This window comes from Antedon mediterranea, chromosome 7 (assembly GCF_964355755.1).
Source record: "Antedon mediterranea chromosome 7, ecAntMedi1.1, whole genome shotgun sequence".
NCBI classification, from domain to species: domain Eukaryota; kingdom Metazoa; phylum Echinodermata; class Crinoidea; order Comatulida; family Antedonidae; genus Antedon; species Antedon mediterranea.
The window spans coordinates 16213474-16230402 of record NC_092676.1 but is presented as its reverse complement, the minus strand read 5'-3'; the positions used below and the strand labels follow the sequence as shown (position 1 = coordinate 16230402).

General features: G+C 32.1%; 2 protein-coding genes across 3 annotated transcripts; both read right to left on the bottom strand.

Moving 5' to 3' along the window:
- Positions 1 to 346: 346 nt before the first annotated feature.
- LOC140055319 (tubulin alpha-3 chain-like) lies at positions 347 to 5892 on the bottom strand. Its single transcript, XM_072100633.1, has 4 exons — positions 5650 to 5892; positions 4709 to 4931; positions 2730 to 2878; positions 347 to 2624 (listed from the first exon to the last, which is right to left on the bottom strand). The coding sequence occupies exons 1-4, from the start codon at positions 5650 to 5652 to the stop codon at positions 1641 to 1643; spliced, it is 1359 nt and encodes a 452-aa protein (XP_071956734.1). The 5' UTR covers positions 5653 to 5892; the 3' UTR covers positions 347 to 1640.
- A 491-nt stretch (positions 5893 to 6383) lies between these two features.
- LOC140055320 (type I iodothyronine deiodinase-like) lies at positions 6384 to 16524 on the bottom strand. Of its 2 annotated transcripts, none has more exons than XM_072100635.1 (6): positions 16452 to 16524; positions 15802 to 15946; positions 15480 to 15593; positions 15081 to 15272; positions 7296 to 7468; positions 6384 to 6876 (listed from the first exon to the last, which is right to left on the bottom strand). In XM_072100635.1, the coding sequence occupies exons 2-6, from the start codon at positions 15940 to 15942 to the stop codon at positions 6621 to 6623; spliced, it is 876 nt and encodes a 291-aa protein (XP_071956736.1). In that variant the 5' UTR covers positions 15943 to 15946; positions 16452 to 16524; the 3' UTR covers positions 6384 to 6620. The 2 variants fall into 2 exon arrangements, with proteins under 2 accessions (XP_071956736.1, XP_071956735.1); XM_072100634.1 differs by lacking the exons at positions 6384 to 6876; positions 7296 to 7468 and adding exons at positions 12849 to 13796; positions 14441 to 14613.
- Between the last annotated feature and the right edge of the window lie 405 nt (positions 16525 to 16929).

Genomic DNA, 16929 nt, shown 5'->3' with positions numbered 1-16929 from the left:
TGTGTAATCTACTGCTTAGCTATTGGTCAAAAGTTACCATGAGGTTGTTTACGTCACACACCCCACTTAGTCTGTAGAATAACGTATTAAACATCCCAGGCCTAATTAATAATGAACATAATAATTAATAATAATTAATTAACTAATACTAATTTCAACCGCCGTGATCGTCAATCGTGTCAAAGAGAAACAATTTGCGTTGTTTTAGTCGTGATGATAACATGCTTAATACTGGTAATATTTGGCGGATCTAGGAAATTCAAAATGATTCCCTGGTTTGAAACATCAGAATATTATGACATCACTTGAAAATCAACTGATATAAAACCATACAAGTATTATGCTCAATGTATTTATTATTTCTAGTTGAGAAAGCTTTTTAAGGCGCTGCTAATCCAGATTTTCTATTCAAAACGTCACAAACATTTAAAAGTTGAACATTTATATTTTTTACACATTTACTAGACATTTCTTAAAATTAGGCCTATAATATTGCAATATCCAATATCCAGCATAAGTTTAATTAATTTGTAAATGCACAAATTCCCATAATGCTAAACATGGTAGGATATAATGGCCTATACTGTTTTTGTTCGATTGATTAGTGACTATATAATGCTTTATCAAGTTAATATAACAGTATACAATACAATATACAACAACACATTAGGTAAACCGGTTGTCATCAATACTTGATTGATCATTATTACCTACAGTACTACTTCTATATAAGCTTCAATATTTGCATTATTACCGTAAAGGGAAGACATGCTTGGCAAACACAATCTGCTTTGGTTTTGAAGACATAGGCCTAATTAATGTCTCTTTCCATGTTATTCCAGGCCCTAACCTTCAAACTAGCCAAGGCCTACACAATCCTCTTACCCGAAAAATATTAAAATTTAAAACATCAAGTAGCAGCAATAAGAGGTTTAAAATGATTAATGCTAGTACTTTACATACACATGGAAAGGAAGACATGACGAAAAGACAAATGTACTATAAATCATGGAGGATATTTCCTCCATGTATAAATTAAGACATTTTCTTTAATCGTCAAGGCCCATTTACACTAGGATGATAGCGATCGACTATTATATAGATAAATATGCATATTTCCTATAGATAAAATCTAAAAAGTTTTCACTTTAGGATGAACATTCATGTAGCTTTTGATGAAAATTATTAGTAAGAGCATTAATATCATGACGATACGATCGCACTTTGAATTTATTTAATATCAAAGACAGCATAAATTGTTATATTATAGTTCGAAACTATTCTAAATTCTTTTGTTTTATCTAAGAAAAGAGGATGTTTATCTTTTATCGTTATCGTTCTAGTGTGTAGCAGGCCTTTCTCAGTATTATTTATCTTCTCTATAACATTTAACACAGTTACAATAAATCGCTTTCTTATTCTTTACATCTCATGCTTTGTAACATAAACTTTGCAAATAGATAGATTAACAATCCAATACAAATTATTATTCTTTGGCTCGCAATATAAAATGTTTTTGTTAAACTAAACAATACTACTGTTCATACTGTTGTTTTTGTCATGATTGAACCCCTAACAAGCAATACCATTGCTGATGGTACCAAACCTTTATGGAAGAAGTTGGACATAAAATAGCACATTTAATATTCGTCTGCTTCGCCCTCTTGCTCCTCATTGTCTGCCGAATCCACGCCGACCTCTTCGTAATCTTTCTCCAGCGCTGCCAAATCTTCACGAGCCTCGGAGAATTCTCCTTCTTCCATACCTTCACCTACGTACCAATGTACGAAGGCACGCTTAGAATACATCAAATCAAACTTGTGATCCAGACGAGCCCATGCCTCGGCGATAGCTGTGGTGTTACTCAACATACACACGGCACGTTGAACCTTAGCCAAATCACCCCCAGGGACAATTGTCGGTGGTTGGTAGTTGATTCCGACTTTAAACCCAGTTGGGCACCAGTCGACAAACTGGATGGTTCTCTTTGTCTTGATGGTAGCAATGGCTGCATTGACATCTTTTGGTACGACGTCACCACGATATAGCATACAGCATGCCATGTACTTTCCGTGACGCGGGTCGCATTTAACCATTTGGTTAACTGGCTCAAAACAAGCGTTTGTGATCTCGGACACACTTAGTTGTTCATGATAAGCTTTCTCGGCAGAAACTACCGGCGCGTATGTAGCCAGAGGAAAGTGAATACGAGGGTAAGGAACTAAATTTGTTTGGAATTCAGTCAAATCGACATTCAGTGCTCCATCAAAGCGAAGTGAAGCAGTGATTGATGAGACAATTTGACCAATTAACCGATTCAAATTTGTGTAGGTTGGACGTTCGATGTCAAGATTTCTTCTACAAATATCGTAAATAGCTTCGTTGTCAACCATGAACGCACAGTCAGAGTGTTCCAAGGTGGTGTGTGTGGTAAGGACGGAGTTGTAAGGTTCCACGACAGCCGTGGATACTTGCGGTGCTGGGTATATGGCAAACTCAAGTTTTGACTTCTTGCCGTAGTCGACTGACAGACGTTCCATGAGAAGGGATGCAAATCCAGAACCGGTACCTCCACCAAAACTATGAAACAACAAGAACCCTTGAAGACCTGTACATTGGTCGGCCTGTAGTCAAGAAAACACAATGCAATAACATCATACTAAAAAGAACATACTGTATAATAAACAACTTCAAAGTTTTTCCTTTTAAAGTTAAGTTAACTAACGTACCAATTTTCTGATTTTATCCAACACCTGATCAACCATCTCTTTACCAATTGTGTAGTGTCCTCTGGCGTAATTATTTGCTGCGTCTTCTTTTCCTGTCATTAATTGTTCTGGATGAAATAGTTCTCTGTAAGCGCCATTACGAACCTCATCTAGTAAAATAAGGAAGAAAGAGTTGAAGAAGGTAGATAGAAATCAAAGTAAACATCGTAGCACAAATTATGTAGGAACTTATTATGCACTGATTGTAGGAACAGATAGAATATGAATAGGAATAGATACACTGGACAATCCAGACGAACATTTGACAATAATTATTATAGCTATTCAATTCAATTCAATTCAAAATTATTTAATTATCCCACATGGGGAAATTCAAATAAAAAGGTCTGGATTAACATGATCTTACAAAATATACAAAATATCACAATACACAGTGCAATATAACAAGAGTCAAAGTTCAAGAATTTAAGAGTCGGTCAAGGACGTAACGCAACGCAAGTGAATTGACCAATCACAAGCGATGGCTTATTCGCTTGCGATTGCTAACTGTCTTTTAACTTCGCTTGTCATTGGTTAAAACGCTTGCGTTGCGTTTACGTCCTTGTGCGTTACGTTCTAGTGGGAACCAAGCTTAAAGAAAAAAATATGGTTGTGCTATGAATTCATTTCTATATATGGCCACCTCGCATTTTGTTTCTAAAGCTTGATAGTGTAGACAGAGATTAACACAACGAATCGAGATAATGAATAGCGAAAAAAAAAACAGAATTTATAAAAAAAAAATACATGGTATAGTTGATTTGTAGGCAGAAATTTATTGAACAGACTGGACATCTACCGTATTTTATTTATGCCTAATCTACACTTTTCAAAGTTGAAATGTTTTAATATTACAGTATTGAGCCTTCCCTTTCTCATGGTTTTATTTTTTCCATTCAATACATAAAAAGTTTACATTTGAAAAACTTTTATAATTTTTTAAATATTTTTGTAGAATATGCCATTTGAATGTCACATAATAGCTACCGGTATTCACTGATCAAAAATTGGATCGAAAACAAACAATTATTTACCTGAGCTGAAAAATCTGTAATTGAAAGGGAAAATTTTTATTGAATTTAACCGTTTAAATTGTCATTTTATATGTGAAAACATTATTATTTATTTTCGGTTTTGCTACGACAGTGCTTAAAGCTACAAAATGGCCTATTCAAATGTATTAATTTTCATTTTTCATGTTTTTCGGAGACAATATATCTTTATACCAATGTTACATTCCCGTCATAATGCATACACCCACATTTATAACAATGGTTAAGTATTTTTTTTTAACATTCAAAACATTTTACTCTTGTGCCTTTCTTAAAGATTACCGGTATTATTTTCAGGTTTCAAAAGCGTCCTTTTAAAAAGCAATATGTTTTCTATAAACCAAAAGAAGTATACCAAATATCTTTGAATTTTTTATCATTATTTTTAATGTTAATTGATATCGAAATTGTATTTTATCAGAATTCCGCAATAAATCTATTATATTTATTATACATTTTTAATAGAAGTAATGCAATACCTATCATTACGAGATAACATTAAGATCACGACGGTGTCAGATTATACCTTCATTAAGTATTATAATTAGGTCTGTTCCATCACGCCTCTTTGCAACATTAAATATCTTGTTCGTTCTTGAATTCAAATGCCGATGACTCATGTTGAACATTCGAGACAGTTTTTTTTTTGCACAAAATATGTTAATTATATCCGAATGTTAGGAAGAAAATTAAATCGTGTGCATGACTGTATTTCGTATGTTGTAAGATTTGCACATCTGTTTGTGTAATCACTATGCTGTTAAAGATGATGGGGAAAGAAGAAAAAAAGAAAATGATGATGATGATGATGTTAATGATGATAATGATGATGATGATGAAGGTGATGATGGTGATGATAATGATTTTGATGAATTGAAGCTACCTTACCTACAACTGTTGGTTCCAAATCCACAAATATCGCTCTAGGTACGTGTTTACCGGCGCCCGTCTCACTGAAGAACGTGTTGTACGAATCATCCCCACCCCCTATAGCTTTTTCTGTAGGTAATTGACCATTAGGTTGTATACCATGTTCAAGACAGTACAACTCCCAACATGCATTGCCAATTTGTACACCTGCTTGACCAACGTGGATTGATATACATTCACGCTGTGAATAAAGGATAACAATGCTCTTGTAATTTTATTCTGTTTTTAAGGTGGATAAAAGCTCGTTAATATCATATGAATACAATTTTGAAATGGTAATTTTTTTTACCTCAGATATCAATATTTTAACAAGGTGAATGGTGGTCCTTAGGCCTAAATAGAAATACTGCTCAATTTTAAAAATGAATAACGTTAAAAATTTCTTTTCAAAGATTATGTGGATTATTATTATATTTTTTTTTTATTTCAAAAAAAAAAAATATTATTTTTAAAAACTGGTTCAGTTTTACTGATACATAATATACAAATGCGTAAAACAAAACGTTTCAGATTTATAACTTGTCTATTAAATACCAAAAGTTACCGACTTGGTTCTCTTAATAAAGATTATCTATCATATTTAAATAATGAAACTTACACAAACAAACATTAAAAACTCGGAAACAAACCATTTTCTAAATATAAAACAGTAATGAAGAACCTTATTACACAAATCAGAAGCTGGTCGCAAATTTAAAAATAGTTTTGAAAATAATGTAATCAGTTTTTTGATAATTATTAGTATTTGAAAGCATTCATAGTAATGCCGTTACAAAACAATATTAAACATTAAACATGTTTCCAATGTCCATACGAATCATATTCTATCTTATCTTGATTCTCAAAAAATTAATTGAAAATCATATAAATAAATATAAGGAAAAAAAAGAAAAACTTACCATTTTAAGCTGTAGATGTTGTGGATTAGGTGTATTAGGGAGTGGTTGAGAAGAAGATCTCGTTGTTCGTGATGACGGCGAAGAGAGATTTCAACGATTACTAAATTCAGAAGAGGAGGACGTCATTTATTTAGCTGGTCACGTGGTTTGTGAAATTGTCTATTGGTCAGACAACGCCGAATAATTATCAAAATGTTTTAGCCAAAGTAAAGCACGTTTCAGAGATTCTCACTTGATGAGTAATACAACAGCCAGGGTCAGCATACTGTACATCTTATTACGTCTAATGTTCCGGGCTTCGAAGTCATGCATTAATGTATACATACATACATATGTATTTATTAAGACATCTATTTATTGTTGTTCTACTCCCGTTTAATCCTCTAAGCATGTAACATTCATTAGCCGATATTCGATACTGTATCATGGAATTTGCCATGATACTAGACGAATACTGTCATATGTGGATATACAGCACAGAGAATCATAATATTATTATCGTAGGCCTATGTTTACTGTTGCTTTTTTTTATTCTACTTAAAAGTCAAGGTATTCAATATACACAAACGTTATAGCGTTAACATTTATTTTCAAAATAGAACAGTAGCGCATCAAGACAAAAAACATCAAACGGTTAAGTTGTACAATAATACATTTTCATAATCGTCGTCATAATGTTCTTTTACGTTATTGTTATATTTGGAACTATAATGTCAGTATATTTCAATTCCTATAAGACGCAGCTAGTGAATGAATCTATAGCATAGTTAATATATTAATACACAATTTTGTTTTATATCTTCGTTAAATCCAAATCTATTTTAATATTATATATATCATAGTGAGTCATATTCGACACGTTTTATCGACCTGATGATACAGTGTTATTTATTTTCTTTTATTTTGTATTCATTACTATACTAACAACTATTACACTACAGTGCTGCTAAATGCTGCCATTTATTATATATTTATTCAAAAATCTTATCAAGTACTTGACGGGCTTCATCTGTCATTAATTTCATTGGTTGTTTCATCTGTGACATTATGTTTCTACCAATATACGTTAACTTCTCTCCTTGTATTAGAAATATTCTATCTGGGAATGCATTGAAAGTAGTTTTGAATTGATTATCCATATTATCACACACCAGACGAAGTTGTGTATTAGAGAAGGGATCACTTGTAAAAACTGAGTAAAGCTGTTCATCCATTTTGATCAAATTCCTTTTATAGATAAAGAAGATTGTATATGAAAATATCCAAGTTTTATTTTTAATCATGATGAAATAGAAACAATCAATCAATTGTGTTTAGTTAAAGTCGGTCAGTTGGATTCGTTGGGTCGTCTTTATTGCCAGCATGGTATTTAGTACTAGTAGACTGGGTTTGGTGTCAGTTTTGCTTAATAGTAGGCTTAGTGAGTTAGGTTTAGTTTAAATAAAGTCCAGTAGGGAGTTTCGTAGTCAGTAATTGACAGTGCTGTTTATTGTTTGTAGACCACTTATTTGTTTTTGTGGATGGTTATTGTCAGCACCATCTAGTCAATACTATTACCGAATTTTTATTTATAATTTGATAAGCGGTAGACAATAATTTGCGAATATTCACAATTTAAAGTTTTCAAAGAAAATTGTTCAACCTACATAGCTGCTTGTTTTCTTTCATCAATCGTGCTATGTTGTGGGATACTACTAAGTACGGATGCCAAGTTCCATAGTTCTTTAGGATGTGCTTCTGTTTGGTATATACACAAGAAATCTACCTTATCTTTATAGTCATCGAACAATCTAGAAAGACCACCACCTTTCACGATTGCCTGTAATAAATAAACAACAAGTTAAATTATACAAACAAAATATTGTTTCAACATTATACCGGGTCCTCACTAAAATCAACAATAAGGCCGAAGTAAATAACAGTACCATTAAGCATAACACATATTTCTAAATATAAATGCCGATATAATACAAAGAGACAGTGTTCTTGCCTCTTGCTTTCTTTTTAGTACTTTTTATATTCTGAGAATATTACTGGTATAAAATAGTAAAACTGACCTACTGGCAAAACTGTATATTGCATGCAGAAACGGTTAAAAAGAAACATTGTTGATATTTAGTTTGTTTAAGTTATCTATTAAATTACGATGATGTTGATCGTTGATATAGATTTGATGCAGAACACTCAGAAAGTGTTTATTTTGTACCGTATCAGATTTCCATTAGTAGAAACCGCTAATTGTAGGCCTACAATTACCTGAAACGGTGGTCAGGATGCTGATGAGGTTACGATGAGAAAAGGGCGTTCCTTGTGGATATGAAGACTTGAAAGTGGGTATTTGTCATGTGTTTCAACTGAGACCAATTCGACATCCGGGTATGTTCCTCCAATTGTTAAAACATCTTGGTCGATTTCAGTGAAACTCCTGTACCTGAGTTCTTCCATAACCTAATGTAAATTAAGTTTAATTGCCAACTCTAAGGTAATAATTCGTTCACAAGCAAATACACAAGATGTTCACATATTTAAGTCTTCAGGAGTGAAACCGAATATTTATGTAGGCCTGCTATTTGTAATTATATTATATTATGTAAATTGTAATTAATTGTAAATTATCGTTAATTTGTGTGTAGATCAATAACTTACCCAGGTAAATAGGTAATAAACAGATAGAGCATTACTTGGGCCTTATTACATTTTATGAAAGTTGTCAGAAAATCAGTCAGAATGTGTACGGCGAGTATATAACTCGTCTGAGTAGCATGATATTGTCGAACAAATAAGATCATTCCAAAAATTATGACGCTGCAGTTATATATGATGATATGATTAACCTCAAAAGGAAAAACACGATGAAGTTAACGGCATTATGGTGATGATTTTGATGATCTACACGTTTAAATTAAAGTTAAGTCATTATTATTATCTTATATAGGTCAGAAATATAACATTTAGGCCTATCATAATGCAAATAAACCATTTCAGTGGATGTTAGATAGCTTACAGACAACATTTTTCTTGTTTGTCTGCAATGACCAGATTAGGTTCTGGAGATAAGAAATATGTTGTCAGCCTATTTTTGTAAGAACATTCACCTGTACACATTTACAGTGTACCGTATCGTACCTATGCCCGAGATCATTCCGATGACTATGACGCTGCAGTTATGATTTTATGATTACCTCAAAAGGAAAAACACAATGAAGTTACGGCATTATGCTGATGATTTCGATGATCTACACGTTTAAACGAAAGTTAAGTCATGCTTCAAATTTTACTACCTACCACTTGGTTCTTGGAAAATTTTGCGTCAACGTAAGCCAAAATACCAGGAAAATCAGATGGTACCTTTACACCAAATTCGTCCAGTACTTGATAATCAATCTCTCCTTTAATTTTCTTCGATTAGATAAATAAATATATAAAATACTCAATGGTGATGGCATGAAAATGTTTAATAAAATATTGATACACTATAATATGATAGGGTCTTGTTACAAATGATAATAAAAACAAAAAAGAACATCTATTTTCCAATAAGCGAATTTATTCGCGCGAATAAAATGTAATAATGCGCATGGGTATATTTACATTAACTTTTTGTGAAAAAATCGCAACCATATGTACCAATAGGCTCGCTAATGGAAACAAGATTAACTTCCCAGTAGTAATAATATAGGCAAGAGGGTTAGATATTTAAAACGTACTTATATCTTCTCTATGCCAATAAATATTTTCACGTAGTGTCAGATACCCGGTTTATTTAGATGAAAACAGTAGGCCTAATCGCATTATTATTATCATATAGCCTATAGGCAACAGGTTAGAAATATTTCATTTATCATAATGCAAATAAAACATTTCAGATAGCTTACAGACAAAAATTTTTTGTTTGTCTGCAATGACCAGATTAAGTTCTAGAAATAAGAAATATATCATGTCAGCCTATCTTTGTAAGGACATTCACCTGTACACATTTACAGTGTACCGTACCGTACCTATGCCCAAATAGAAGTAATGACGTTTATAAGACGTTTCAGGCAAAAATAGCTCTATTTAACTGTTTCTTCAAAAAGGGCATACAGAAGCTATAGGCCTATATTAAGCAAATCAAAATTCGATTTTTAACCGCATTTATTTAATAATTTTCAGTATAAATAAAACTACCAATTAATATTTCCAGATAAAATACAACCTTTTGATTTTATAAATAGGCATGTTCTAATTATGTGCTTTTTAAACAGGATAGATGACTTTGGTAAAGATGTTTTAAAATAATTACCTGAAGATGCACTAACACGTCATGTTCTTTGAAATCTAAGCGGTCTTTAAACGATTTCATTGTTTCAGATGCATACATAAGTTCTTTCTGTCGTCTTAAAATGTTGATGGTGAACTCGGCGTCCCAGCCGAGGTCCTCCATGTTGCTGTTATGATAATGCTATTTAATACATCGTATGAAAGATAAGCTTTTGTGACATGACCAATATATCAATTTTCCTGAAAAACAATATGCATGTTCTGGAACTAAAAAAACTAATTATCAACTAACAATAGTCTCATTTGACTAACAATTGAGCAGCAACGTGAAAAACAAGCGGTTGAATTTTAAAAGAAATAGGTTTTTTTTAAACTACTCCTATAAAAAAAAACCTGTACATTAAATCAAATTATGTTTTAAAATTACAGATCAAAAATTATAATTCTTGCCTCTTGTATAAAAATATTCGATTTTTTGAACAAGTAGTTATCGGGAAAATGCAATTTCACTTTACTTGTTACTTGAAGACTGCTCTGTTTATCTTTTAACACTAGTTAATTTATTTTTGAAGTTATTAATAAACCGATTTTCTTGAATTTCAATAGGCATGGTCTGTAAGTATATACTTATCTACACCAAAAAATTCAGAATGATAACTTGAAAATTGTAAGCGCTATCGTGCTAACCAACAAACATACAAACAAACATATAATATACATACAAACAAAGAAAGTACTACTACACGCTAATAAGCAAATAAAGTACTATACTTGGCAACATGTTATTTTCCCAAGTAACAAACAGACAAACACATGCGATCGACTACAATACCTCCTTGGCGGAGGTAAATAATAATGGTTCAAAGGCTTGCACTTGGCGAAGGTACACTTGTAAAGTAATGTTTGTGTGAATATATAGCACAATTAAAACCCTTTACCGACGTTGAGTAACAAAGGTTTAAAAGAAAAAAAACAGGGTTTATCTTAACGTACGGTGGTAGCCTTACATACTGTTTTTTTTTAGTTTGTTTATTCGGTTTCTATGACATAAAAAAATAAAAAGAAAAGGCAAAAGAAAAAAATTACTTACCTCGGTTAGTTAATACTATAGTGATCAAATATTATACCAGCACCATAGTACTGTTCAAAGTACAGATCTTTGCTAGATTGAAATTGATTGATTGATTGATTGATTGAAATATATATTTATACTGGGTAACCTCTTCAGTCAAGGACTGGTCTCCCAGAGGGCCCAGTTGGTGATCAGTGGCGTGATGTACTAATACACCGGGGTAACCCCCTACTCGTCTCGAAAGATGTACTAGGTTCTTTAAAGTGCACACGAACTAGATGTGTACACTGGACCTACGGTTTATAGTCCTTATCCGAGAAGACTCTTTCTACCACCAGAACCATGGCACTCACTCACTCCTATTATAACATGAACAGTGAGACTATGAAATTTTATTATTAGAGTGTAACTTAATATAAATAACATTTTGAAATTGAAATGCATGTGTTTACAATATGGTAAAGTAAATGTATGCGATATATTTTTTTAAATTATTATTTGCATAGTTATTGCTTGCTTATAACAATTGTTATGCGTTTGTGTTGTTTTTTGTCTTTAGAAATCTTTTAAAAATAAAACAATATAATAAAGTATTTTAAAAAGCGATTAAAGGTTTGTGTAAAAGCATGTATAGTTTAACTATGTGTATTATATTTATTTGACAAATAGGCCTATTGATAAAGATCCTTGTGTTATTTCTTTTACAATTGAAAATCAACGCTAAAAATAAAAGGAAGACTGGCGTCGATATTTTGTAATCTGTTCTAATTATTATTAACATTGTTTTTGGTTCCTTGTATTCTCTATTTTGTTTTATTTATTTTTTATGATTTCAATAAATTTTTGTTAATTGAAATAAGGCTAATTTTATTTTGTAGGCCTTACAAACATAAGACTCAACATCAAAAAATAGTACATACTGTACGCAATAAAAATACACACTATTGGTTCGGAACTTAAGTCTCCTGATTCCAGATTAAATTCCCTCTTTACACTAGAACAACTAACGACTGACGACAAAATATAAATACGCATTGATAATTGTTAATAACCCAACTTATTTTTCAACAGCAAAGAAGCACAGTGGGAGTCGTTAATTAACCCTTTTAAAATATACCCTTCTGATAACAAGGCCATATACATGGCTGCAGTCGCGTGCTCAAATTTGAGTTAGTTACCGACCAACTAACCGACCGACCAACCATCCGACCCTCCGACCGACATAGTGAGTAGAGTAAAAATACTACAGAGGATGCTGCAATTTGCTTTAAATGAGAAGGTGTTAGACGAAAAAGGAAATCTTATAGATTAGCAGAAGAGGTGGCAAGAGGAGAAAACCAAGGGCTGGAAAGAGAAAGCCCTACATGGATATTCTTGGAGATGGCTTAGGAATGGTTTTTTGAAGAAGGAGATAGAAGGATTGATACTAGCTGCTCAAAAACAAGCTTTAAGAACGAATGCGATAAAAATACAATATAGATTAGAAACACCGTTATGTAGATTGTGTGGAGACTCTACTGAAACTGTAAGACATATTATTAGTGGATGGAAGATGCTCGCTCACGACAAGGTGGAATTGCGGATATTTAACTAATACACAGTATTTATTATCTGTTTTGTAACACATCGCTTTATAGAAAACTAAATCAATCCGCCATCTCAATCTTAAATTAATGTCGAAGGATAGGCTGGAGGCAAGACGAAATGATCCCATTTTGGACACGGAGTAGAAGTTATAGATGACGTACATTGCAGCCACCAGACTCTTGCGTTCCATATAATATTTTGATATCACTTATTCAATTGTTTCATATATTTTTAATCCATTCTGTTACTGATAGGGTTCCCACTGTTGTTGTGTAATAGAACCGTTGAATAGAACTTTACCGTGCAATAGACCTAAATACTGAACGGCACGTGATGCGAAATTAACCAATCAAAAGACAAGGATACACTCGGATGTGTTATAATGTATACAGTAGTACTAAACTTTCTAAAACAATCATCCTCATTAAACCACCCAAGCATCGACTCATTATTGGTACCTACAAAGCATCATCATGCTTGATTCAGTATTCATTCCTATGATCATTAAATTACTGTAATAAATAAATGTGTGAAAAGCATAAATGAACATGCACATGGTTGTTTAGATTAAATAATTGAGTAAACATTTATTTTAAAAATAGAACAATAGCGCATCAAGACAATAAACATCAAACGGTTAAGTTGTAAAATAATACAGTTTCATAATCGTCATCATAATGTTCTTTTACGCTATTGTTATGTTTGGAACATACTAATGTATAATACAATATTTTACATTTAAACCCCGAATATTTGCATGCGCCAATTAAATAGATAGTAATTACCAATATACAATGCAATGAAATTATTAGACAGCACCGAGTCACTCATTGCAACATCACATTTGTATTGGAAAGATTTCTGATGCTTACAACATTTTTTATACAATCTTTAAAACTAAAACATTAGACATAACCCCACAAGTTAATATGAAATATTCATTATATTAAATATGAAATCAATTAAGATAGCTTATTTGAAAATCTGTTCAAGTATCTGGTGGGCTTCGTCTGTCATTAATTTCATTGGTTCTTTCATTTGTGATATTATGTTTCTACCAATATACATTAACTTCTTTCCTTGTATCAGGTATATTCTATCTGGATGAGCATTGAATGTATATTTGAATTGATTATCCATATTATCACACACCAGACGAAGTTGTGTATTAGAGAAGGGATCACTTGTAAAAACTGAGTAATGTTGTTCATCAACTTTGATCAAGTTCCTATAGATATATAAAAATAACAATGAATATGATATCAGATACATTGAAATTATGTATTTATCTTTTTGAAGTTAATATGAATAAAAGTAGTGGTGAACGCCACAAAAGAGGAAAAAAATCATCAAATTCCTTTATTCAAAGAAAAAATCAATGATATTTTATTAAAATTTAACTGCTGTGTCGACGATGATCAAGGTGTATGTCAATTCGATTTATGGTCATTTGGAGTTTATTCTCAGAATACTGTTTGGCCAGTTTAGTGTAAGTCACTGTTAGGCCTAGTTTAATGTCAGTCACTTTTGACCTAGTTTAATGTCAGTCACTTTTGACCTAGCTTACAGTCACTGTATTATGCGTAGTGTCAGTCACGGTTAGACCTAGTTTAATGTCAGTCGCTGTTGGTTTAGTAGTATTATTTGAATGTATTGTCTGTTAGTTACGTTTACTGTTAATCTTCCATATTTAGTTAGTCAGAGGTAGTTTGGTTCAGTGGCAGTCATGCTTAGTTGTTTAGTGTCAGTTGTGTGTTCAGTCAATCGGTTTATCAGTAGGTTCACTTACAGTAGAGGTGACACGTAAAAATGGAAAAGATAAAATAATTGTTAAGTATGCACAATACAGAACATGAAAAATATCCAACATACATAGCAGCTTGTTTTCGTTCATCTATCGTAGTATGTTGTGAAATACTGTTGTGTACAGGGCCTAAGCTCCATTGCTCCGTAGGATGTGCTTCTGATTGGTATATACACAAGAAATCTACCTTATCTTTATAGTCATCGAACAATCTAGAAAGACCACCACCTTTCCCGATTGCCTATAGATATACAAACAGAAGAAAGTTACATTTTGCAAACGTTAAAACGATAGAGCGGCATACGTTAAAAAAAAAATTATCATTTTGTACTATCAGCAGTTTAAAGTTAAATCCAGCTTAGACGTTCAGGCTGATCACATTTTGTTCTTATGAATTCTCTTAATAAATAAAGAAAAGTATTAGATAGGCTAATATTATTTTTATTCACCCATTAGAGACCAACTCATTTTTTTAAAGTTTATTTTCATCTCATTGAAACAGTTCATATCTCTTATATTTCAATAAAAGTGGTACTTGAACTTTAAACTTAATAAAATAGAATAACAATTATGCAGTCGATCGTGTACATACTGCCAAAACAAAAAGACTGTTTCAGAAAATATAAAAAATTACAACTTCTCTTCAAATTATATTTATGAATAAACGCCCACTTAATCCTGTAAGCCGCAAAATTACAAACACTGCACCTGAAACGGAGGTCAGGATGCTGATGATGTAACGATGAGAAAAGGGCGTTCCTTGTGAAGATGAAGGCTTGAAAGCGGGTATTTGTCATGTGTTTCAACTGAAAACAAGTCAACATCTGGGTATGTTCCTCCAACTGTTAAAACATCTTTACCAAGTTCTGTGTAATTCCTGTACCTCAATACTTCTTTAACCTAAAATCAGATATCAGACTATTATTTCATATATTTTAAATAATTTATTAATTAAATTAAATTATAATAAATTACGTGAACAATGCGTATATTAGGAAGTATGCATGGTAGCAATGTGAATTAATGCTGATATCATTAACTGTGATGATTAACACGTTTAAACAAGACATATATGTGGATAAAATAAAACGATCACGCTGTACACACCTCTTGGTTATTGGAAAAGTTTGCGTCAACATAAGGCATAATACCAGAAAAATCAGACGGTACCTTAATGCCCAATTCACTCAGTACCTGATTATCAACCTCTTTCTTTATTTCCTATGGTTAGAAATCAGATAAAACGAAATGGTGGGTTCACGAAATTGCAAGGGTTTTGAAAGGTGAATAAACAGATAATAATAATATTAAATTGTGTGGTACACCATTTTTCCAAACTGGAATAAAGTTACAAACTCGAGACTGTCTCGTCTTCATCAGTAATGCAAGGAAAGGAAACATTTTGGTTAGGCTTTTATTAAATGATTACCTGATAATGCACTAGCACGTCACTTTCTTTGAAATCTAAACGTTCTTCACAAGATTTCAATGTTTCAGATGCAAACATAAGTTCTTTCTGTCGTCTTAAAATCTTAATTGTCAACTCGGCGTCCCAGCCGAGGTCCTCCATACTGCTGCAATATTTATTTTAAAAAATCATATAGGCCCTACCAATATCTACATCCATACTTTAAGGGTGGAATATTTAAATTTTCTTTTCTGAGTACGGTACAGTATTATGCCGAAAGGTATACTGGAAACACAACGCAACATTTCCACGTAACGCTTTCTTTACATTCATTTTTTAAATGTTAAATTTAATGATATTTTAAAATAAAATCGATAATAAAAGACACCGACAAAAATAACATGATCGCAAAAGATAAATTTATACGGTAAATGTCTAATCATATACCATCTATTTAAATTATTTTCAATCATTTTATTGTAGATGATTGGATGTAAAAGTTGGTAAAAACACTCAGTATCATCATTGTCAGTGGTACAGTTTATATTGAGTTTATCCTGTTTTTTGGCACTTTCGTTCAGTTTCGTAGCTGTTTTGGCAAAATAGCATTATTACGCATCGTAACAACGATAAAAAATATATAGAACAATTCCACATTATTTACAACTTACCCTGATCTACTGGTATAACTTTAAATAAATGATACACCTACCTCGGCTGAATCGAATTCTTTACTGAAATCCAACTACCAGCTCAGTGATATTTAAACCCAAGACTTTATGTTATAATAATAAATAAATCCCAGGCACCAGTAAACAGGACTATCAATCAATCAATCAATCAATCAAAATCAACATTTATTTCCAAAATGGTGGCGTCACCAAAAAAGCAAAAGCTTGTGTCAGGGACGCCAAAACAAAACATTCAAAGGCAAACAAAACATATATAAGACATGGAAATGAAAATAACAATAAAACGTAAAGCGGTACATTTTAATTGCAGTATAAATCATATTAATACATTTTCAATATTGCTAAAGGTAAATATATTAACAAAAAAACACACATAAGGCCGCTAAGTATTGTTTGATAATAAATAATATTTTGCAATCTTTTTAAAACTATTTACATTTTGTATGTTTTGGAACGA

Bases quoted from the DNA above. Each gene is read 5' to 3' on its own strand.
- LOC140055319 (XM_072100633.1), bottom strand. The intron at 2,879-4,708 runs GTAAGGTAGCTT...TTATTTTACTAG, and splicing joins TTTGGAACCAACAGTTGTAG to ATGAGGTTCGTAATGGCGCT. The intron at 2,625-2,729 runs GTACGTTAGTTA...TCTTGACTACAG, and splicing joins TGGATAAAATCAGAAAATTG to GCCGACCAATGTACAGGTCT.